General features: G+C 46.4%; 1 protein-coding gene across 1 annotated transcript in view; it reads right to left on the bottom strand.

The window, feature by feature from the left end:
* LOC129815101 (chemokine-like protein TAFA-4) overlaps positions 1-24363 on the bottom strand; it is a 52140-nt gene that overhangs the window by 21380 nt on the left and 6397 nt on the right. The window contains exons 2-3 of the mRNA XM_055868470.1: positions 15716-15870; positions 15497-15612 (exon numbers count right to left, since the gene is read on the bottom strand). Coding sequence (XP_055724445.1) covers positions 15497-15611 — 115 coding nt within the window. The 5' untranslated portion in view covers position 15612; positions 15716-15870. The remainder of the gene's footprint in view (positions 1-15496; positions 15613-15715; positions 15871-24363) is intronic.

Genomic DNA, 24363 nt, shown 5'->3' with positions numbered 1-24363 from the left:
CTCCCCCACGCCCACCACACCCTACCTTCCACTCCCCCACTCCCACCACACCCGACCTTCCACTCCCCCACTCCCACCACACCCGACCTTCCTCTCCCCCACTCCCACCACACCCGACCTTCCTCTCCCCCACTCCCACCACACCCGACCTTCCACTCCCCCACTCCCACCACACCCTACCTTCCTCTCCCCCACTCCCACCACACACTACCTTCCACTCCCCCACTCCCACCACACCCTACCTTCCTCTCCCCCACTCCCAACACACCCTACCTTCCTCTCCCCCACTCCCACCACACCCTACCTTCCTCTCCCCCACTCCCACCACACCCTACCTTCCTCTCCCCCACTCCCACCACACCCGACCTTCCTCTCCCCCACTCCCACCACACCCTACCTTCCTCTCCCCCACTCCCACCACACCCTACCTTCCACTCCCCCACTCCCACCACACCCTACCTTCCTCTCCCCCACTCCCACCACACCCTAAATTCCACTCCCCCACTCCCACCACACCCTACCTTCCTCTCCCCCACTCCCACCACACCCGACCTTCCTCTCCCCCACTCCGACCACACCCTACCTTCCACTCCCCCACTCCCACCACACCCTACCTTCCTCTCCCCCACTCCCATCACACCCAACCTTCCTCTCCCCCACTCCCACCACACCCTACCTTCCTCTCCCCCACTCCCACCACACCCGACCTTCCTCTCCCCCACTCCGACCACACCCTACCTTCCACTCCCCCACTCCCACCACACCCTACCTTCCTCTCCCCCACTCCCACCACACCCGACCTTCCTCTCCCCCACTCCCACCACACCCTACCTTCCTGTCCCCCACTCCTACCACACCCAGCCTTCCTCTCCCCCACTCCCACCACACCCGACCTTCCTCCCCCCCACTCCCACCACACCCGACTTTCCTCCCCCCCACTCCCACCACACCCGACCTTCCTCTCCCCCACTCCCACCACACCCTACCTTCCACTCCCCCACTCCCACCACACCCTACCTTCCACTCCCCCACTCCCACCACACCCTACCTTCCTCTCCCCCACTCCCACCACACCCTACCTTCCTCTCCCCCACTCCCACCACAACAGACCTTCCTCTCCCCCACTCCCACCACACCCTACCTTCCTCTCCCCCACTCCCACCACACCCTACCTTCCTCTCCCCCACTCCCACCACACCCGACCTTCCACTCCCCCACTCCCACCACACCCTACCTTCCTCTCCCCCACTCCCACCACACCCGACCTTCCTCTCCGCCACTCCCACCACACCCTACCTTCCTCCCCCCCACTCCCACCACACCCTACCTTCCTCTCCCCCACTCCCACCACACCCGACCTTCCACTCCCCCACTCCCACCACACCCTACCTTCCTCTCCCCCACTCCCACCACACCCTACCTTCCACTCCCCCACTCCCACCACACCCGACCTTCCTCTCCCCCACTCCCACCACACCCAACCTTCCTCTCCCCCACTCCCACCACACCCGACCTTCCTCTCCCCCACTCCCACCACACCCAACCTTCCTCTCCCCCACTCCCACCACACCCGACCTTCCTCTCCCCCACTCCCATCACACCCAACCTTCCTGTCCCCCACTCCCACCACACCCTACCTTCCTCTCCCCCACTCCCACCACACCCTACCTTCCTGTTCCCCACTCCCACCACACCCTACCTTCCTCTCCCCCACTCCCACCACACCCTACCTTCCACTCCCCCACTCCCACCACACCCTACCTTCCACTCCCCCACTCCCACCACACCCGACCTTCCTCTTCCCCACTCCCACCACAACAGACCTTCCTCTCCCCCACTCCCACCACACCCGACCCCCCCCCCCCACTCCCACCACACCCGACCTTCCACCCCCCCACTCCCACCACACCCGACCTCCCCCCCCCACTCCCACCACACCCGACCCCCCCCCCCCCCCCACTCCCACCACACCCTACCTTCCACTCCCCCACTCCCACCACACCCGACCTTCCACTCCCCCACTCCCACCACACCCGACCTTCCTCTCCCCCACTCCCACCACACCCGACCTTCCTCTCCCCCACTCCCTACCTTCTTATCCTGCACTCCCAATCTTCCTCTACAAACTCTCTCCAGCTCGGCTGTGAACGGTCCTATCCTGCACAGCCCATCAATCAGGCTGACATTATCTGTGTTTCACAGGCCCAAATCAGGCCCCGTCCACAGATTTATTCTAATTTCACAGGTTGGTTGTACGGCTGAGTGGTCCTATGCAGAGACCTCATTTATACACAAATCTATCCCCAATAAAACCCACTCACTGTGACCGCAAATCAGTGTTTGTCAAGGAGGAAAAAACACACCCTCTCACACACGTACACACACACGGTCACACACGGTTACGTTCACACACGTGATATTTTAGTCCCGCTTATAAGAGGGAGATAACCACTGTTATTACCAATATGTATGTTCCAACAGCATCACCGTTTAGAGTGATTGTGATGCATCTTTACTTGGAGGATCAGCCAGTATTGGTGTGAGGGTCTGGTCTGCTGAAAGTGACCTTGCAGTAAGGTGTACAGTATATCTCCAGTTATGGGCTAATGGACTTTAATAAGGTGGGGCCTTAACCTAAGGTCCTGGAGAGGAGAGGAGAGATGCTCTTACCCAGTGGGAGGACCATAATGATGTCAGGGAACAGTATAGCTGCCGTACATGTCCTGTTTAAAGTGATTAGCGAAGATGACAAAGTCCACTGTGTTCTCAGTTCTCTGTTTTAATAAGGTGAACCCCCAGGGAAAAAAACATTTAGGAGCACCGACAGGTGGGTGGATGATTTGGCTTCTCTATGTCCTTAAACTTAATGTCTAGCTTGATCAAGGCCCCAAAACAGTACACACAACACAAATTGGTTTTCAGCCTGAGAGACCTGCACTGACCTATATGTGCAGTGCAAGAGTTTGTTTGATGGGCCAAAGAGGACTAAAAGTGTGTGTGTGTGTGTCTGTGTTTGTGTGTGTGTTTGCGTGCACCTGTGTATTTTCAGTGCATTGAACACCCAGAAGGCCAAAGTACCACACAAGCAGATACTGTTGTTGGTGGATAGAGACCATTACTGTGAGCGAACAAAGACGGTGACTCGGCCCTGACTGTATGAGGGCAGAATAGTCTCAATATTTTGTCAGTATAATGTCCCACGATCCATGTGTACGTTTACCATAACTCCCAAATAAAACCGTGATCTGTGAATATATCAAAAGATTTCACTAATATAATCATTATCTGTGAATATGTTCAAATGTTCCACTAATAAAACCATGATCCGTGAATATGTCTAAATATTTAACAAATAAAACATGATCTGTATATATATTCAGCTGTATATATATTCAGCATAAGTCACAAATAATTCCATGAGCCGTAAACTTATTCAACATAGCTCACAAATAAATCAGCAATTTAAACAAATGTAGAATGATTTGTGAGCAAATATTTTGAAATGCCTAACATCTACAACTGTGGAATGTACATTTCAGCATCAAAATCTGGGTGTGGATCTCTAATCTTTGTTTACAGAATTTTGAGATTCTTTTTCCGCTGGAAAATTCTGCAATGGTGAATCCCAAACCACAGTTGTAACGTGTTGCTGACGAAACTCTAAGGTTGACTTTCAGAGAGTGGCCAGGGATCAATAAACCCATCAACTTCAGGACACACTCATGACTTGAATTATGCAATTCATGTTCCACTTTTAAGAAGTTGGTGCTCTTCTCTGTCTGCATTAATAAGGACAACACACAGGTCTTTCCATCATTGCATTATTTTTTGTGTGCAAATGAACTCAAGCTTACGGACAATGTCAAATGTGATCTAGCGAAGCACCTGAGTGAGCTGGGTGCGTAATTACGCAGGTACTTTTCCGACACGGACGACACAAACAACTGGATTTGTTACCCATTTCATGCCCTGCCTCCAGTCCACTTACAGATATCTGAGCAAGAGATTGTCATCGAAATTGCAACAAGCGTCTATGTGAAAGTTGAATTTATTCAGAAGCCACTGACAGATTTCTGGATTGGGCTGCACTCAGAGTTTCTTGCCAAGGCAAATCGCGCTGTTAAGACACTGATGCCCTTTGCAACCATGTACCTATGTGAGAGTGGATTCTCGGCCCTCACTAGCATGACAACTGAATACAGGTACAGACTGTGTGTGGAGAATTATTTAAGACTGAGACTCTCTCCAATACAACCCAACATTGCAGAGTTATGTGCATCCTTTCAAGCTCACCCGTCTCATTAACCTGTGGTGAGTTATTCACCATTTTTGATGAACAAATAAGGTTTAATATGTAAGATGGCTAAATAAAGAGCAAAATGATTGATTATTATTGTATTATTATTTGTGCCCTGGTCCTATAAGAGCTCTTTGTCACTTCCCACGAGCCGGGTTGTGACAAAAACTCACACTCATTCTTATGTTTAATGAATGTATTGTATAGTGTGTGTGGCAGGCTTACAATGATGGCAAAAAACAACATTTAAGAGTGCGCTGACCCTGGTGCTAGAGGGGGTACGCAGCTGGAGGTTGAATGTTTGAAAGGGTACAGGACTATAAAAGTTTGGGAACAACTGCCCTAGAGGCACCAATTCCTCCTATTTTCAGGTGTATTGTGGATCATTCCACACGTAAGGTGCAAGGAAATTAAATGCTGATTTACCTAACTAGACACCAAAGGAGTCTCCAGGAATATCCAACCCTGTGAACGGGTTTAATAACTTGTCATTTTAAATCTTAACAGTGATGTTAGGTAAGTTGGAATTTTGTGGAGCAGTGCTTTGTAAACAAAAAGAGCGTAATGATGTGATCTAGTGGACTTCAAAGAGGCCCAGCCAACCTTTTGGCAAAGAAGACAGTGATGAGTAATAAAATTGTCTCCATTGATAAAACGAAGAGAGCTATGATAAACAGCATCCAAGTGTTTAAGAGTAGAGGCAGCTGCACTTTGATAAATGTGACTCACTTCAAGAAACACAGGAGAGCAGTCACACAGGAGAGCAGTTTGAGAGCAGTCATGGGTCACACAGGAGAGCAGTTTAATCAAAATGCGTTTTTTGGCAGAAATGCCTTCTGAAACATCTGAAACTTTCATGTGCCTTAATAACAAATTTGTATGCCATCTGTAAATATGAAATAAATTGTTTAATTACCAGCCTAGTTGGTTTAGCCACAGAAAAAGTCAGCAACCTTCCTGCTAGCTATGATTGGCTGAGCTAATGAGTGGGCCACGAGATGAGTTTGGATTGGTCTGCCATATAGCACATTTCTGTCTATTTGAGCTGGACAGTATGTATAAGTAATCCTGTCTAACGCTGCTTTTTTTATGTATCACATTGTAAAACTGCATAAGTGTTTCTTGATGACCGGGTTTTGAAATCAGTGGAACTTGAGTATGATAGCTAAGGAGATGGAGAAAACACCTGTCTCCGGATTACATCTTCAATCTAAGGGCAACCATGGCATCCGTGACAGGGAGACGTGTCCATCGACGATGTAAGATAGTCTAGCTAGCTACATTTTCAGATATTACACATTTCAAATTGTGACAGAAAGTGATTTAATTTCAAGTTAAAGTGTACTGTTAGCTAGCTAATGTTAGCTGGCTGGCTTCCTAGCTAACATTATCTCAGAGCCATTTGCATTGCTAGTTATAGCCTAATGTTAGCTAGCTAACATTGAACCTGCCTGGTTAGCTATCTGCAGATTCATGCAGGGTAGTAACGTCATGAGTTGGGATTATGGTTCATTGTTTACTTAGTTTACGATGAAATTAGAAAATGAAATTTAAATGTCTACATGTCTTAACAAAAGACTCCACTATGCAAGTAACCATTTCAATAGAATGTCACTGCATCAACTGTTGATAGACATAGCTGGTAAATTCGCTCCGGCTATTTACTCTAATTTCAGAGCACGGGAAAGATAGTCTAGCTTGACACATTTTCAGATATTGCACGTTTCTAATTTTGACAGAAAGTCATTTTCATTTCAAGTTGAAGTGTACTGTTAGCTAGCTAGCTAACGTTAGTTGGCTGGCTGGCTCGCTAGTTAACGTTACTGGCTCGCTAGTTAACGTGTATGATCTTATTATTTGTATTTCAGAGCCATTTGCTTTGCTAGTTACAGCCTAATGTTAGCCAGCTAAAATTAAACCTGGCTGGTTAGCTACCTGCAGATTCATGCAGGATAGTAACATCATGAGTTGGGATTATGGTTCATTGTTTACCTAGCTAGTTAGCAACATGTCTTTACAAAAGACTCCACTATGCAAGTAACCATTTCGGGTGCATTCGTAAATTCAGTCTGGCAATCTACTCTGATTTCCGCCTGAGTGTGCCAGAGCGCAGATTAACTGACGAATTTATGAATGCTCAACACCCGTTGAATATGACCAGTGTTAAAATGTAGCCAGCAGCACAGTTACAGTCACTAACGCTCTGGATAACATGAAAACAGCCAAACCAGCTCTGCTAGGGAGAGTAAAATGATCAGAGTAGGGTGTTCTCACATTTGTGTCTGGAAGTAGTTAAAAAGCAAGCCAATGTTAGCCAGTTAGTTTGGATGCTTGACTGCCATTGCAAAACTGAAAGCACGAACCACAGTATTTAACTTGATGAGGACAGAGGGCGCTGTTTTCACTTTGGGGGAAAAACGTGCCCAATTTAAAAACATATATTTTGAATTTCGCGCCCTGCACTTGAAGTGGCTGTTGTCATATTGATCCCGAATTAGGGCTTGCAGCCAGAAGAAGTTTTAACTTTCACACATAACGAAAGCTATTCAGAAGGCAAATCCAGGTCCATCCTCGCACCTTCCTGAAAACAGGAAATGGGTGACACGTCATTCCAAGAGGACGTATTCCATCTCAGACCAAGATAAACACTAAATTTCTTCTCTCACCGCCTCTTGACATCCAGGGGAAGGTCTATGAAGTGCATGTATACTAATACGTATCATGCCCATTTATAGGCAGGAAGTAGAACAAAGCATCGATTTCAGACTTTCCACTTCCTGGTCAGGAAGTTTGTGCCAAATGAGTTCTGTTTGACTCACAGATATAATTCAAACGGTTTTAGAAACTAGAGAGTGTTTTCTATCCAATAGTAATAATAATATGCATATTGTACGAGCAAGAATTGAGTACGAGGCCGTTTGAAATGGGCACCTTTTATCTGGCTACTCAATACTGCCCCTGCAGCCCAAACAGGTTAAAAATATATTTTGAATTTCGCGCTCTGCCTTTTCAGTGGAATGTGGGAGGAGTTCTGCTGGCGGAACGCCTGAGCAGTAAAGGTTAACCATGGAAAGGTGACTGGGAATATGGCCAAATACAAACATTGTAGTTAATGCCTCTGCAAGGCAATCATACAAGAAAAAACGCAAATCAACGTCTCAGACACGAGACGTATGTCGCAGGGTCTATAGACAATCACGGACTACAAAAGGAAAACCAGCCACGTCACGGACACCGACGTCTTGCTTCCAGACAAATTAAACACCTTCTTTGCCCGCTTTGAGGATAATACAGTGCCATCGACACAGCCCACTAACAAGGACTGTGGGCTCTCCTTCTCCGTGGCCGACGTGAGTAAGACATTTAAATGTGTTAACCCTCGCGAGGCTGCCGGCCCAGACGGCATCCCTAGCTGGGTCCTCAGAGCATGCGCAGACCAGCTGGCTGGTGTGTTTACGGACATATTCAATCTCTCCCTATCCCAGTCTGCTGTCCCCACATGCTTCAAGATGGCCACCATTGTTCCTGTACCAAAGAAAGCAAAGGTAACTAAACTAAATGACTATCGCCCCGTAGCACTCATTTCTTTCATCATGAAGTGCCTTGAGAGACAAGTCAAGGATCATATCACTTCCACCTGACCTGTCACCCTAGACCATCTTCAATTTGCTTACCGCCCCAACAGGTCCACAGATGATGCAATCGCCATCACACTGCCCACTGCCCTATTCCATCTGGACAAGAGGAATACCTATATAAGAATGCTGTTCATTGACCATAGTTCACCATTCAACACCATAGTACCTTCCAAGCTCATCATTAAGTTTGAGACCCTGTGTCTCGACCCCACCCTGTGTCTCGACCCCGCCCTGTGCATTTGGGTCCTAGACTTCCTGACGGGCCGCCTCCAGGTGGTGAAGGTAGGAAACAACATCTCCACTTCGCTGATCCTCAACACTAGGGCCCCACAAGAGTGTGTGCTCAGCCCCCGCTTGTACTCCCTGTTCACCCATGAGTGCGTGGCCATGCATGCTTCCAACTCAATCATCAAGTTTGCAGACGACACAACAGTAGTAGGCTTGATTACCAATAACGACGAGACAGCCTACAGGGAGGAGGTGAAGGCTCTCAGAGTGTGGTGTCAGGAAAATAACCTCTCACTCAATGTCAACAAAACAAAGGAGAGGATCGTGGACTTTAGGAAACGGCACAGGGAGCACCCCCCCTACACACATCGACGGGACAGCAGTGGACAAGGTGGAAAGTTTTAAGTTCCTCGGCGTACACATCACTGACAAACTGAAATGGTCCACCCACACAGACAGCATAGTGAAGAAGGCGCAACATCACTTCTTCAACCTCAAGAGGCTGAAGAAATTTGACTTGTCACCTAAAACCCTCACAAACTTTTACAGATGCACAATTGAGAGCACCCTGTCGGGCTGTATCACCGCGTGGTACGGCAACTGCACCGCCCACAACTGCAGGGCTCTCCAGAGGGTGGTGCGGTCTGTGCAACGTCTCACCGGGGGCAAAGTACCTGCCCTCCAGGACACCTACAGCACCCGATGTCACAGGAAGGTCAAAAAGATCATCAATGACAACAACCACCCGAGCCACTGCCTGTTCACCTCGTTACCATCCAGAAGGCGAGGTCAGTACAGGTTTATCAAAGCTTGGACCGAGAGGCTGAAAAACAGATTCTATCTCAAGGCCAGCAGACTGTTAAACAGCCACCACTAGCACAGAGAGACTGCTGCCTACATTCAGATTTGAAATCATGGGCCACTTTAATAAATTGAACATTAGTCACTTTATTAATGCCACTTTAATAATGTTTACATATCTTGCATTACTCATCTCATATGTGTATACTGCATTCTATACTATCTATTGCATCTTAGCCTATGCCCCTCAACATTGCTCATCCATATATTTATATTTATATATTCTTATTCCATTCCTTTACTTAGATATGTGTGTGTTGGATATTTGTTGGGGAATTGTTAGATATTACTTGTTAGATATTGCTGCACTGTCGGAACTAGAAGCACAAGCAACCCTACTCCTCGGCCAGAGCGTCCAGTGTGCGCTCTGAACTCTCCAAGAGCGAAACGCTCTGAATTTACGAACGGACAATCTGACAAAGCTCTGAATTTATGAATGCCTAGAGCGCACTCTGGCACTCCAGATTTAATGGATGAGCTCACCCTTCAGTAGAATATCTCTGCGACAACTGTTGATAGACGTAGCTGGTAAATTCGCTCTGGCTATCTACTCCAATATCAGAGCACTATCATCTGAGTGTGCCAGAGTGCAGAATAACTGACGAATTTACAAGTGTGCATAAAATGTAACCAGCTGCAGTCACCAACGCTCTGGATAACAACCAGCTCTGCTAGGGCAAGTAACGGTCAGTGAGCTGTTCTCTCATTTGTGTCTGGAAGTTGCTAGCAAATTAGCCAGTAAGCTTGGGTGCTTGACTGGTGTTGTTAGTACAGAATGCTTGGATTATCCCTTAAAGAGAAGGGTGGGGCTAAAGCTTAAGAGGGTGTGAACGATGCTGGGTGTAGACAAAGACGAGCTCTCCAGTACATACCAAAACATTCAAAGGCCATTTTCTCAAAAGTGAGGTTACAAGTTTATCAACTTTCAAAGCAGAACTACTTTCCCATTGTTCCTCAAATGCAGTGTATGATATACCATTTTGAAGGTCTGTGTTTCTACTTTTATCCAATGCTTTTATTCAAATTTTGCTACATAAGACCGAATCAAGGTGGTCTGTCAGAAATAGTATCACCATAATCAAGAACAGGTAGAAAAGTTGAACGCACAATCTGCTTCCTGCTGAATAGAAAGAGACAAGATCTGTTTCTGTAAAAATAAAATAAAAGCCCACATTAAATCTTAGTTTCTTAAAACCTGTTATGGCTGCAGGGCGAATATTGAAAAAACTGGAAAATGTGTGCACATTTTCAAACGGCCTCCTAAGAAACTTTTTATTTTCCAATATGCATATATTTACTACTGTTGGATAGATAACAGTCTGTAGTTTCTAAAAAGGTTTGAATTGTTTCTCTAAGTCTAACAGAAATATTTTTACAGCCATTTTCCCAGCCGAATTGAGTTTTCCAAAATGCGATGTGTCTCTTTAAGACCTTCTCTATAAAAGGCCCGTTGACTTAGGACCATAGGGACACGTCACAGGCGTTCGTCAGACTGTAATGCGGAAGTGAGAATTGAAAGGAGTCGAATATCTCGTCCATGGACTGAATAACACACCTTCTTGTGAGACCTGCGCAGTTAAAAAAAAAATCCGGGCGCGAAGGATAATTTGTTCTCGGCTTCTGGAACAAGGTAGATAACGTTGAATATGATGCCTGACTACGATATTATTTGATACATGTCACAAAATCATCCTAAAGTATGTTTTTTCAATATACTTTAATTATATTATTGCAATTTATTCTGGACTTTAGATGTGAAACGACGGAAGAATTTTTTGAAGAAACGCTTTCTAGCTCCGCAATGCTATCGTGCCTGCTAACCCAAGAGGGAAATAATTCGTTCTGGAACCCAACTAAAGACTCTACTGGACATTGGACCCCGTTACAACATTCTGATGGAATATCAAGAAAGATAAGACCCAATTTGGGATGCTTTTTCATATATATGTCGAACTGTTGAATGCTAACTCTGCTAACTGTGCTAGGCTAGCGCTTGACTAGAATCAATGCTGCCTTATGCTAGCTTATGTTGTTAGCTAATATAACGATATATTGTGTTTTCGCTGTAAAACACTTCAAAAATCGGAAATGTTGGCTTTATTCACACGATATCTGTCTTTCATTAGTTATCCACCATATGTTTTTCTGAAATGTTTTATGAGGTGTAATTAGTAGCCGACGTTGGTGTATGTATTTTCTCTGGCTACTCCCGGCTGGATTCAGACTAGCTATGTATTAGCATTTTTGGGTAGCATCAATGTAAAACTGATTTATAGCTAAAATATGCACTTTTTATGAACAAAACATAGATTTATTGTGTAACATGTTATATGACTGTCATCTGAGGTAGTTTTTTCTGGGCTCTTTAGGTTGGTTTTAGTTTATTTCGGTTGGTTGTGCATGCTACTTCAATCATAATTCATACTTCATAATCATAATTCATACGTGTCTGTCCACTTTTGTATTTGGTGGTGAGCTAACATAAATATATGTGGTGTTTTCTCTGTAAAACATTTAAAAAATCGGACATGTTGGCTGGATTGACAAGATGTTTATCTTTCAAATGCTGTATTGGACTTGTTAATGTGTAAAAGTTAAATATTTTTAAAAAATAGATTTTGAATTTCGCGCCCTGCAGGGGTGTCATTTTCGGCCGATTTCGGGCTTGCATCCCAAACAGGTTAACAATCTTAGTCACATGTTTTTTAAACAAAAAATCACTGTCAATCCAAATACCAAGTACGCAGGGACTTTTTTGATTATAGAACCATCTGATGAGTAAAGATGTAATCCATCTGAGACAATCTTCAGAGAACTTGAAAACAACATGTATTTAGTTTTGCCTATATTAAGTAGGAGTTTTAAATCAGTAAGGGCTTCCTGCTCAACTGCAAAATGGGACAGTAGTCTTGTCACAGCCAGGTCAGCAGTCGGGGCAATTGCATACATAATAGTATCATCTGCATATAGATTACATTTTATTTTTTAATGGATTGACCAATAGCATTTATATGAATAGTGAAAAGAACAGGTCCTCGTATCGACCCCTGCGGAACACCTTAAAATACTTCAAGAAATGTGGAAGTATTTCAGTCATGATGACCTTTGTTCTGTTACTAAGATAATCATGAAACCATGAAGAGGCGTCAGAACTCAGGCCTATCGAGGACAACTTATTCAATAAAACAACATGATGCAACAGAATCAAGAGCTTTTGACAGGTCCACAAACAAAGCAGCACATTTGATTTTAGTGTGTAAAGCATTGACAAGATCATTAACAACTAAAGTGGTTGCTGTAATAGTGCTGTGCTCAGGCCTAAACGCTAGTTGGATTACATTCAGAATACATTTCTCATACAAAAAACAGCAAAGTTGTGCATTCGGAAAGTATTCAGACCACCTGAATATTCCCCATTTTGTTACGTTACAGCATTCATCTAAAATCTTTTTTTCCCTCATCAATCTACACACAATACCCCATAATGACAAAGCAAAAACAGGTTTTTAGAAATGTTGGCAAATGTATTACAAATAAAAAAACGAAATATTACATTTACATATGTATTCAGAACCTGTCCTATGAGACTCGAAATTTAGCTTAGGTGCATCCTGTTTCCATTGATCATCCTTGATAGGAATCCTTCCGGTGGTAAACTCAATAGATTGGACATGATCTGGAAAGCACACACCTGTCTATATCAGGTCCCACAGCTGACACTGCATGTCAAAGCAAAAACCAATCCATGAGGTTGAAGGAGTTGTCCGTAGAGCTCCGAGACAGGATTGTGTCGAGGCACAGATCTGGGGAAGTGTACCAAAACATTTCTGCAGCATTGAAGGTCCCCAAGAACACAACGGGAGACGTTTGGAACCACCAAGAATCTTCCTAAGGCTGGTCGCCCGGCCAAACTGAGCAATCGGGGGAGAAGGGCATTGGTCAGGGAGGTGACAAAGAACCCGATTGTCACTCTGACAGAACTCCAGAGTTCCTCTGTGGAGATGGGAAAACCTTTCAGAAGGACAACCATCTCTGCAGCACCGCCAATCAGGCCTTTATGGTAGAGTGATCAGACACAAGCCACTCCTCAGTAAAAGGCCAATGAAAGCCTGCTTGGAGTTTGCCCAAAGACACCTAAAGGACTCTCAGACCATGAGAAACAAAATTCTCTGGTCTGATGAAACCAAGATTGAACTCTTTGGCCTGAATAACAAGCATCACGTCTGGAAGAAACCTGGCACCATCCCTACGGTGAAGTGTGGTGGTGGCAGCATCATGCTGCAGGGATGTTTTTCAGCGGCAGGGACTGGGGGACTAGTCAGGATTGAGGAAAAGATTAACGGAGCAAAGTACAGAGAGATCCTCGATGAAATCCTGCTCCAGAGCACTCAGGACCTCAGACTGGGGGTGAAGGTTCACCTTCCAACAGGACAACGACCCTAAACACATAGCCAAAACAACGCAGGAGTGGCTTCAGGACAAGTCTCTGAATGTCCTTGAGTGGCCCAGCCAGAGCCCAGAATTGTACCCGATCGAACATCTCCGGAGAGACCTGAAAATAGCTGTGCAGCGTCGCTCCCCATCCAACCTGACAGAGCTTGAGAGGATCTGCGGAGAAAAATGGGAGAATCTCCCCAAATACAGGTGTGCCAAGCTTGTAGCGTCATACCCAAGAAGACTCAAGGCTGTAATCGCTGCCAAAGGTGGTTCAACAAAGTACTGAATAAAGGGTCTGAATACTGTAAATGTGATATTTCATTTTTTTATTTTAAATAAATATTTTGACATATTCACAGATCATGGTTTTATTTGTGAGTTATGGTGAATGTACACACGGATCCTGGGACATACAGACAAAATATTAAGACTATTCTCCCCCAAACAACTGTCTTTCATGGCCCTGCGAACATTAACAGGAAACAAGAGTAAAAGCTGCTGTCATGTTTCCTATCTATTCTTCCTGACAAGTGTCAGTCAAAGCTTCCCTCTATGGTTGGATGAGATTTATTCTCTCCGTTCCTGTGTATTGCTGTTTCCTGGTGAGCACCTTCAAAGTGACAGAGTGCCACTGTGGATGTCATTGTGTAAATGAGCCTAAGGGAAAAAACAGCATCACTTCAGTGAGGTATTTTTTCACCTCCGGAGCCACCATGTGGCCACATGTGATAGGACAGGACATGGAACCAGAACAAACGGCACAGCGTATAATACTATAAGTAACGGAACAGTGAAACTAAGTGAAAAACAGAGGAAAACAAATGCATTGCAGATGACAATGAAAATACTATTTGCTGTAGGCCAGAGCAATTATTTTTCTCCCTTAAAATTCCTTGCTGTGTAACATGCAGCATTACAGCAAACAAGTCCTAAACTTCCCCCAATTAGTAGAAAAGCTCTAACGAATTGCTGCAGTGTAGGAACTGAGCCTTCTGGCTGTTGTTGTTGGGGAAAGAAAAGCAACGTGCGAATTCAGAGGGGAGAGAAGACCCCAGCTGACCTTCACAACAGACTGGGACTGCAATTAGCAATGTGCTCGCCCTGCCGCCAAAAACACTGCCTCGCCAGCGCCTGCATCAGTCACCGGCACTGGATGCTGGTGGCATTTCTATGCCAGCTAAAGGTTACCTTGGATCCCAGGCAAAAACTTGAGGAAGAGAGAAAAAATGGCAAGGGATAATTAAGGAAATAGTCCTAATTAAGTGAGAAACAGTGACCCTGGGGGAGGTGTAGGGTGCTAGGAGGGAGCTGGGCCCGGGCATGCCGCGGGAGGCTATGACTCAGCATTACTGTCCCCATGGCGACCTCCTGGCATTCTGAAATATTGATGGGGTTGTGTTGGTCACTTTTGTGGCCACGAGGGGAACCATGGTAATGAATTATGCAAATCACAGCGCCTTAGCTTGTGGGTGTCAATTAGTGTTGGGTGGCAGACATGTTTTAGCCCTGACCAGGGTCTCTCTCTGAGGGGAGTGATAATGGAAATAGGGTGGGTGGGGTCAGTACTGGGAGGAGAACAAATTACTGGGCCAGTTTAAGTTATGCATATTAATATACTTATTACTGGGCCAGTTTTCACACTCTCCTACTAAGGCTGGCATCACTACACGTCTATACATGCATGTCCTACAGTAGCGCTAAACCATCTATGAGTCAAGCAAAGGGAAATGGTATAGGAATTATAGCCTCACCGTCTATCTACCCTGAATGGATCTCAGATCACAAACTCACTCATTTCTGATAGTTGGCAGACGACAGTTAAAATGCTATTTGCTGTGGGCTGTGTTATCCAATGAAGTGGTGTTAGTACGCAAGCCTCAAAAACAGGTCCAAGGTCCCAGTGTGCTGTCATGGGGACAAATGAAGTGTCACTGAGGAGGCATGCTTAATGACAGACTCATAGCACACATGTGGCATCAGTGAAAACCTAATTAACCTCATGTGGGGTTTAGGGCGAGAGCAGGGCCTACTGTACCTGTCTGTCCCCGATGGTTACGGCTGCCAGCAGACACCTGGCGACCACAGAACATCACCACGGCAACAAGGAGGGCCACCTGCAAAGGCCAAGCTGACCTCCCCCACAGCTTCATCCTGAGAGATAGACAGGGAGAAAGAATGGCAGGGAGAGAGAGGGGGGGTAAAAAAAAGTATTTGAAAGGAAAAGGAGGAGACAATGAAATAGAACCAGTCTTACCTTCTTGTCCTGTCTGTCCTTCTCCTTTCTGGTCAGTCTTGATCTGAGCAGGATGCTCTATGGGACGAGGGTCAATGTCATGACTGCACACACGTCCTCCTTCTCTTCCTCTTCCCCCTGCACCTCCTCTTCCTCCTCTCACACAGCGCCGGCCCCTGGGGAAACAGAGGGGGGGGCGGTCAGAGGGAGAGTCCCTAAGGTGGCCTCTAGTGGCCCTTGTGTGTGTGTGTCCCCTAGCCCTGTCTAAAGACCCTGCTGGAGAGGAGATGTGAGGGCCAGGGTTCTGTCACAGGCTAACCTACCCCCAGGCTCTACGTGATCCCCTCTACATCACACATAGCTTCAGAGAGAAGAATCCAGCAGAGAGGCAGGCAGCGAGCTCAAACACACCACACAAACACACAGAGAGATTAATACACCACACACACACAGAGAGAGAGAGCATCACGCCACATACAAAATCGGAATATCACAGACACATTAACTAATGTACACATAAGAAGCAGACAAAAGCACAGAGAATCCCATACACATTCACCAAAGAAGAATATACACACTTGCATTGATACAGTACACACCAAAAACACATCATCGTTAATAGATGCAGGAACAGATTCAAACAGTCAGATCAAACAAGCCAAAACAAACACAGGCACACAAAAACCCAGACTGTTGGTTGGGTACATTCAGATGGTACTGGAGGACAGTAGGAGACTACCTCCAAATACAGCTGAGTGACAGCCTCCTACATGCCAGTATCTGTACACACCATTTGTTTTACTATCCTTGTGGGGAAATAACAGTTTATTTTATTTTCCATAACCCCTAACCCTATACCTAACCCTAAATTAACATAACCCTTAACTTAACCCTAAACTTAAGTTTTACCCCTAACCCTAAACCTAACCATAACCCTAAACTTAACCATATCTCTTAACCCTAAACCTAATTCTAACCCTAACCCTAAACCTAACCCATAAGCCTAAAATAGCCTTCATCCTTGTCCGAATTTCCCTTGTTTTACTATCCTTTGGGGGACTTCTGGAATATTGTGTACGCTATGTTAAGTAGACGAGTATTCACTCCCTGAAACGATCACCTCTCCTGTGAGCCATTGAGTGTGATGCTTCTGCCCCCTGGTGGTAAAATGTGAGACCTTCTCTGAGGTAGAATAAAACCAGACAATAAAACATTATTCTGTTAGTGCAAGTCATTAGTGATAAGGCCAGAGACAAACCACTGATAACACAAGTCACCGAAGAGAGACAAGAAGTGACAAATTGTGAGAGAGAGGGGCAAGGACAGAAAACTGGGAGAAAAACTGAGATAAGGGGAAAAAAAATATGGATTGAGGTTGAGGGGAGAGAGGGGGAGAGAGAGGGGGAGAGAGAGAGAGAGAGAGAGAGAGAGAGAGAGAGAGAGAGAGAGAGAGAGAGAGAGAGAGAGAGAGAGAGAGAGAGAGAGAGAGAGAGAACAAGAGAGAGAACAAGAGAGAGGACAGAATGTCGAATCAAATCACATTTTATTTGTCACATGCTTCGTAAACAACATGTGTAGACTAACAATGAAATGCTTCAATTAGGTAGGCAGTGATGGAAAAAGAAAGGCAGATGAGAGGGAGGTGTCGACCGAAACAATAGAAGTACAAAAAAAGCCAGGGGAAGGGAAAGGAAAGAGGGGAAGAGGGAGGGAAGAGAAGGGAATAAGAGTACACAGATGAATGAAAGAGTGAGGTTAGAGCGCGAGAGAAAGAGGATGAGCGATGAAGAGATCAGTCACCCAGGAATGACAGGGTTGTATAACTGTGGCTCTGACTGTGTATATGTAAATGTAACATCATATATTTAGGGAATACGTGTTGTGGAAAGTATATTTTCTACGTAAACTTGGAAACGTGTGTGTCCTTTTATGTGTGTACACAGAGGCTGTAGCTGCATGAGCATTATGTGTGTATCTCCATGTACAGGACAGTGTTTGTGCGTGTAGGTATGTGTATGTGTGTGTGAGAGATGCGTGGGAGTGTGTGTGTGTGTGTGTGTGTGTGTGTGTGTGTGTGTGTGTGTGTGTGTGTGTGTGTGTGTGTGTGTGTGTGTGTGTGTGTGTGTGTGTGTGTGTGTGTGTGTGTGTGTGTGTGTGTGTGTGTGCACGCTTAGTGTACATGTAGTGTGCGAGAGGTGATTATGCATGCTGCACCACAGCACAGTAGCACATTTCCGGACATTTCTTATTCTCTTTCTGGCAGGTCCATGGTCTGCATTTTTATCAGCTTTGTTCTCTGACACGTTCATTAAAAGAGCACAATGTTGTCTGTGTGTGTGTGTGTGTGTGTGTGTGTGTGTGTGTGTGTGTGTGTGTGTGTGTGTGTGTGTGTGTGTGTGTGTGTGTGTGTGTGTGTGTGTGTGTGTGTGTGTGTGTGTGTGTGTGTGTGTGTGTGTGTGTGTGTGTGTGTGTGTGTGTGTGTGTGTGCGTTTGGCATTGTCCCTTTCTCCAGATGTACCTCATTCTCCTCAGGACTACGAGGACAATGAGTACTGTCAGTCACACTGACATCACCCTGCTGTCTCTTACAGCACTCAACGTTCATCTCGCAACAAACACATAGACACACACAGTTTATACTGTACACACACACACACACACACACACACATACACACACACACACATACACGCACACACACACATACACGCACACACACACACACACACACACACACACACACACACACACACACACACACACACACACACACACACACACACACAAGATGTCCTGGGGCAGATGAGGCAGATGTAGCAGGTCTCAGTTACATGCATCAGCTGTTGAGGAATGTTATGTTTGGCAGTGCATGGTGAATAGTCTTAAGGCAACAGAGGAACACATTCATATAGAACAAACACATTCATATGTAAACACAGAGTAGAGTTCATGATTATCTGAAGAGGGATCAGCCCTTTCTCTCGCTTTCTTTATCTCTCTCTCTCTCCCTCTGTCTCTGTCTCTTTATCTCTCTTTTTCTCTCTCAAACCTCTCAGTCTCTCTCCGGGCTGAAGGAGAGATTTTGTTGATTTGCATTGGCTTATGCAGTAATAACACAGGAGTGACACGAGGGCCTCATTGACATGTGGTGAGACAAATCCCACCTCTGTCAGAAATGTTTCTATGTGCCCTGCAACCAAAGGCCATCGTCTGTCAGCACTCCCTGAACACAAAAACACACACACACACACACACACACACACACACACACACACACACACACACACACACACACACACACACACACACACACACACACACACACACACACACACACACACACACACACACACACACACACACACACACACACACACACAGTGGTGTAGGATGAGCTTTAGGGTGCCCCCAACCAAAAGCTTTAGCCCCCCCCCCCCCCCCCCCAGAGAGCATATGAACAAGTCATAAGACATGGCAAAATGTTTTGCAAAATGTTCGCTCTGCTGCATGGCAAAAAAAATTAGAATTGTGCTACGCAAATGTACACATACACATCACACACTTGAATGACAGATACCGCACCCAGAACAAGATATTGCACTTAGAACAAGATATTGCACTTAGAACAAGATATTGCACCTAGAACAAGATATTGCACCTAGAAGAAATCTGTGTGCCACAATCTCCCTGTCATGATAGTGGATGTGAACGTGGAGAAAGTGAGTGGTGAGGAGTGTGTGTCGACCTACTAAGGGTGACATACACCCTCCAAGTACTGGACACATAGATCCTATCCTGGGGATGTTTGGCTTTGCATTGGTACAGAGCCCTGTTCTCCCAATGGATGGAGAGAGGAGAGTGTGTTGAACATGAACACTGTACATGGGCAATATCCCTCTCCTCCCATATTCATTCTGAACAGGATTGTAAAGCAGCAGCTGGGGGGAATTGGAAAGGTTGTTGTTTCTCTACAAATAAAGCTTCAAATGTCACCTGTTCATTGTTGTTAAAAAAGAATATCAATCAACAACGTTCATGATAATATAATATTCAACGTATTCTTCTACATCAGCTCTAAGACTACATTGTCCAGAGACACATCAGTGCTGGTTTTACGAGTCTGGACACGAACAAACACACAAAACCATATCTGTGTAAAACAACTGGGTGTTCCTACGGCCATAAAGATATGGAAAATAAGCTGAACAGAGACAGAGCCCGATACAAGCTTCTTAAAAGCGTTTCAGATTTCCGCAGATGTGCACAATATAAAATATCTGGCAGGGCACAGCAGCCAGCATCCTAGTCCTGTACATTTATCTGGCTCTGAGACAAGCCCATTACAACACGCTGTTCTTTTCCATTTCCTCCGGATAGCACATAGAGCCCAACACAGCCACCGTTCCGGACAACAGGCATTTATGACCCATGACCTCCTCCTCTCTCCTCTCGCCTTTCCTCATTCTTTCTCTCTCTCTCACTCACAATCTATATTTCCTCACTCTGTCCCTTTCTCCTTGCTCTTTTGTTTTCCTATTTTTCTCTCGCTCTCTCACTCTCTCTGCTCTTCTCCTCTCCTCTCTCTCCCTCTCTCGCTCTCTCCGCTCCTCTCTCTCTCCCTCTCTCACTCTCTCTGCTCCTCTCCTCTCCTCTCCTCTCCTCTCCTCTCCTCTCTCTCGCTCGCTCTCTCTGCTCCTCTCTCCCTCTCTCGCTTTCTCTGCTACTCTCCTCTCTCTCCCTCTTTCGCTCTCTCTGCTCCCCTCCTCTCTCTTTCCCTGCTCTTCTCCTCTCCTCTCTCTGTCCCTGTCTATCTACTCTTCTACTCATCTTCTCTATCTTTCCCTCCATCTCTCCTCTCCTCCTCCTTTCTCTGTCTCTCTATCTCTCTCATTCCTCTCTCTTCCTTTCTCTCTCTCTGTGTGCTGAGAATTTCTGCCTCTCACTGTTTTACCGTCTGCTTCAAACTCAATATATCTCCACTGCTATTCCTAATCATGGTGGAACAATTTTTCTGCCTCCTTCCTAGGTTCCTGTGTGTGTGTATGTGTGTGAGAGAGTGTGAGTGAGTGAGTGAGTGAGTGAGTGAGTGAGTGAGTGAGTGAGTGAGTGAGTGAGTGAGTGAGTGAGTGAGTGAGTGAGTGTGTGAGTGACTGAGTGAGTGAGTGAGTGAGTGAGTGAGTGAGTGAGTGAGTGAGTGAGTGAGTGAGTGAGTGAGTGAGTGAGTGAGTGAGTGAGTGAGTGAGTGAGTGAGTGAGTGAGTGACATGGGTTTGTATTCCCAATATAAACACATGAGGTGAAGTTATCCTCATATCTGACAATGTTTCATCTTTTTCAGACATGGCTGTCTGATTCAAATACTCTGTTTTAGTGACATTCTCCATACACAAACACAGAAAACCACAAACACCGCCACACCCGAAATTAGATAAATATAGATTGGTATACTGCATTTGTGTTCATAATTGTTAGACTTTGCCTGTGCAGTGCAACTGCGCAGATCTGGCCAACGTTCTTTTCACATATGAAACATACAGCCAACGTTCTTTTCACATATGAAACATACAGCCTATGTAGCAGAGGTGGTTCAGTGAACTAACATAACGACAACCGCTGCCTGAGACCTGAAGACTTAACTTAGCTCCCAATACTAATAGTAATGCCAATGCCTTAGCTCAATGGCCTACTGGGATCCTAAATCAGTCTTTCTATGCTACTGGGGTCCTCTACTCTGCTCATTTAAATGGACTATAAAACTTCCCTCAGTCAGATGGCTTGGTCTGTGCTGTGTGTGGGCTACCAGAGAGGTCAAAGGGCACCGCTGGCAGGCATTCCCTCACACTCACAAGCTATTATTTTTAGGATCACCCCCTGGCTGTGTAGAAATGTCTCAGAACAAGGAGAGAATAGTCATTACCAGAGACAGTACCTGCTGTGCCCCTCTCCAGGTTTTGACTGCAGGGCTCAGAGATGGCGGTGGCGGTAAGGTACCATTACAGCACAATTGATCGGCCTGCACTTAAGTCCAATCCAGACCCTGTTGCACAGACCAGAGACACCACCCCCCAGATCCGGTGACTCGACCAGATGTGTGTCTTTGTATTTTTATTCTTATGGTTTTCTCTTTTTTTTCACCCTCCTCCTTTTCCTGCACTAAGGATGAAAAGCAGACGTGACCAGAGTCCCTTAGCGTGTTTCATGTGTCCAAGCAGGTTACCGGCAGCTCCAGGGAGCCTGGACACCCTGCCAACAGACACGCACACACAAACACACACACACACACACACACAACACATGCATAGAGAGAGTGTGTGTACAACATCCTTCATGTATCTTTCCCTGGTTGGGCATGACAGTCCATTTCAGAGGCCAACAATCCTCATCAGAAAGCAGCTAGCTGGGCGTAAGGGAGGGTCTTCTCCAGTTGAGGATGGGAGAGATGGATTCCTCCTACTCAATGCTTTATGGAACAACAGACACTAACAGGCTAATAAACATCCGTATACGGAGCCAACCTGCCTGCAGCCCCAGCCCCAGCGCCAGCTTAGCCCCAGCCCGAGCTCAGCCCCAGCCCCAGCCCCAGCGCCAGCTTAGCCCCAGCCCGAGCTCAGCCCCAGCCCCAGCCCCAGCGCCAGCTTAGCCCCAGCCCGAGCTCAGCCCCAGCCCCGGCTCAGCCCCAGCCCCAGCCCCAGCCCCAGCCCCAGCCCCAGCCCCAGCCCCAGCCCCAGCCCCAGCGCCAGCTATGCCCCAGCCCCAGCCCCAGCCCCTGCCCCAGCCCCAGCCCCAGCCCCAGCTCCAGCCCCAGCCCCAGCTCAGCCCCAGCCCCAGCCTCAGCCCCAGCCCCAGCCCCAGCTCAGCCCCAGCCCCAGCCCCAGCCCCAGCCCCAGCCCCAGCCCCAGCCCCAGCCCCAGCTCAGCCCCAGCCCCAGCCCCAGCTCCAGCCCCAGCCCCAGCTCAGCCCCAGCCCTAGCCCCAGCTCAACCCCAGCTCAGCCCCAGCTCAGCCCCAGCCCCAGCCCCAGCTCAGCCCAGACATACCCAGCACCACTACTGTGTGCTTTACGAGGGCGTCATTTTAAACCCAGACAGCTAGTGTGGCCTGACATAGATCAGAGCAGCTCCTACAGCGCTCCAACAGACAGAGTCACGGCCCACGCCATAAATCCAGCACTCTCTAATAAAGCAATAAAAGACCATTAAAAGTCAGCGTCCCTTAGGACACAGATATGGATGGGAGACAAACAGTGGGTCCAGACACCTAACTCGCATCCTTACAGTATGTTGCCACCTTAGATGCATCCACTATACTGTAGACAGCTGGGAGACTGTATAAACGTCTGAAACCTGTGTCTGTCTTTGCTACTGTAGTAAGCATTTTGCTGTTAGTCAACGCCTGTTGTTCACGAAGCATGTGACAAATAACATTCGATTTGCAATTCTTTCATTTCATGCCAAAGGCAGTGATTGTACTTTCTTGTAAGCACTGTGATTTAACACTGTAGTGAAAGAACAGTATTTATGTCCTCACTGTGCTGCTTTCTGACTACTCTGTCTGTCTTCACCGAGACACTTCCTTGGTTCTTTCCCTCCTCCATTCTTTCTTTCCTTCTTACTTCCTTCCTCCTCTCCCTACCACCCTTTCCCCCTTACTTGTATTCCTCCCTTCTTTGTCTCTCTCTCTATTTGTTCTCCCTCTCCTCTCTCTATCTTGGACTTTCCCTCTCTCTCTCTCTCCTTTTCTATATATTTATCTATCTCTTTACTCTCTCGTTTTGTCCATCTTTCATCTCAACTCTTCTATTTGTTTTCACCCCAAGGAAGTGAAGGATCAAAAGGAGTAGAGGTTCTGAGAGAGGCGGTGAACTACACTATACAGCGAGCAGGGGTAGTTACAGAAGGTGTGATGAAAGATATAGAGAGAATGTTCAACAATTAGTCACTGAATCCCTGATCGCTGTTCCAACACCTCGGCGAGAGAGAGAGAGAGTCAGTCTTCCGCGGCATATCGAGCAACTTCAGAGCAAACAAAGCCAAAAGAAGCCCTGACAGGCAAATAGCCCAAAACCACAGCAATTCATTGTGCTTTGTGTCCAAATTATGATTAATGGAATATAAACAACCTTGATGTGGAGCTAGGTTTGATTTTCTATGCGCGTCGCCACAGCCCCTCTGAAGTTGAGCTAATCCTGGGTCTTTAGCGGTGAGGAATGCACTGGGCTCATTGACTCCTCCACCCAGCTGGCTATGTGCTGTATGCCTATGGACCAGACCAATCAATGGAGAGAGGAGGGGCTGAGTCCTTGGCCCTAAGCCCTCACACACACGGCAAACATCCTGATTATTTCAGGCCCCTCTGCTGCTAATGACCAGGCTGGTACAGGCTAGCACGTATTTATATTAATGACCAGGCTGGTACCGGCTAGCACGTATTTATATTAATGACCAGGCTGGTACCGGCTAGCGCGTAATTATATTAATGACCAGGCTGGTCCTGGCTAGCACGTATTTATATTAATGACCAGGCTGGTACCGGCTAGCGCGTAATTATATTAATGACCAGGCTGGTACCGGCTAGCACGTAATTATATTAATGACCAGGCTGGTACCGGCTAGCACGTAATTCTGTTAATGACCAGGCTGGTACCGGCTAGCACGTAATTATATTAATGACC

The sequence above is a fragment of the Salvelinus fontinalis genome, chromosome 18, assembly GCF_029448725.1.
Source record: "Salvelinus fontinalis isolate EN_2023a chromosome 18, ASM2944872v1, whole genome shotgun sequence".
NCBI classification, from domain to species: Eukaryota; Metazoa; Chordata; class Actinopteri; order Salmoniformes; family Salmonidae; genus Salvelinus; species Salvelinus fontinalis.
This window is presented reverse-complemented; position numbering and strand designations above follow the sequence as displayed.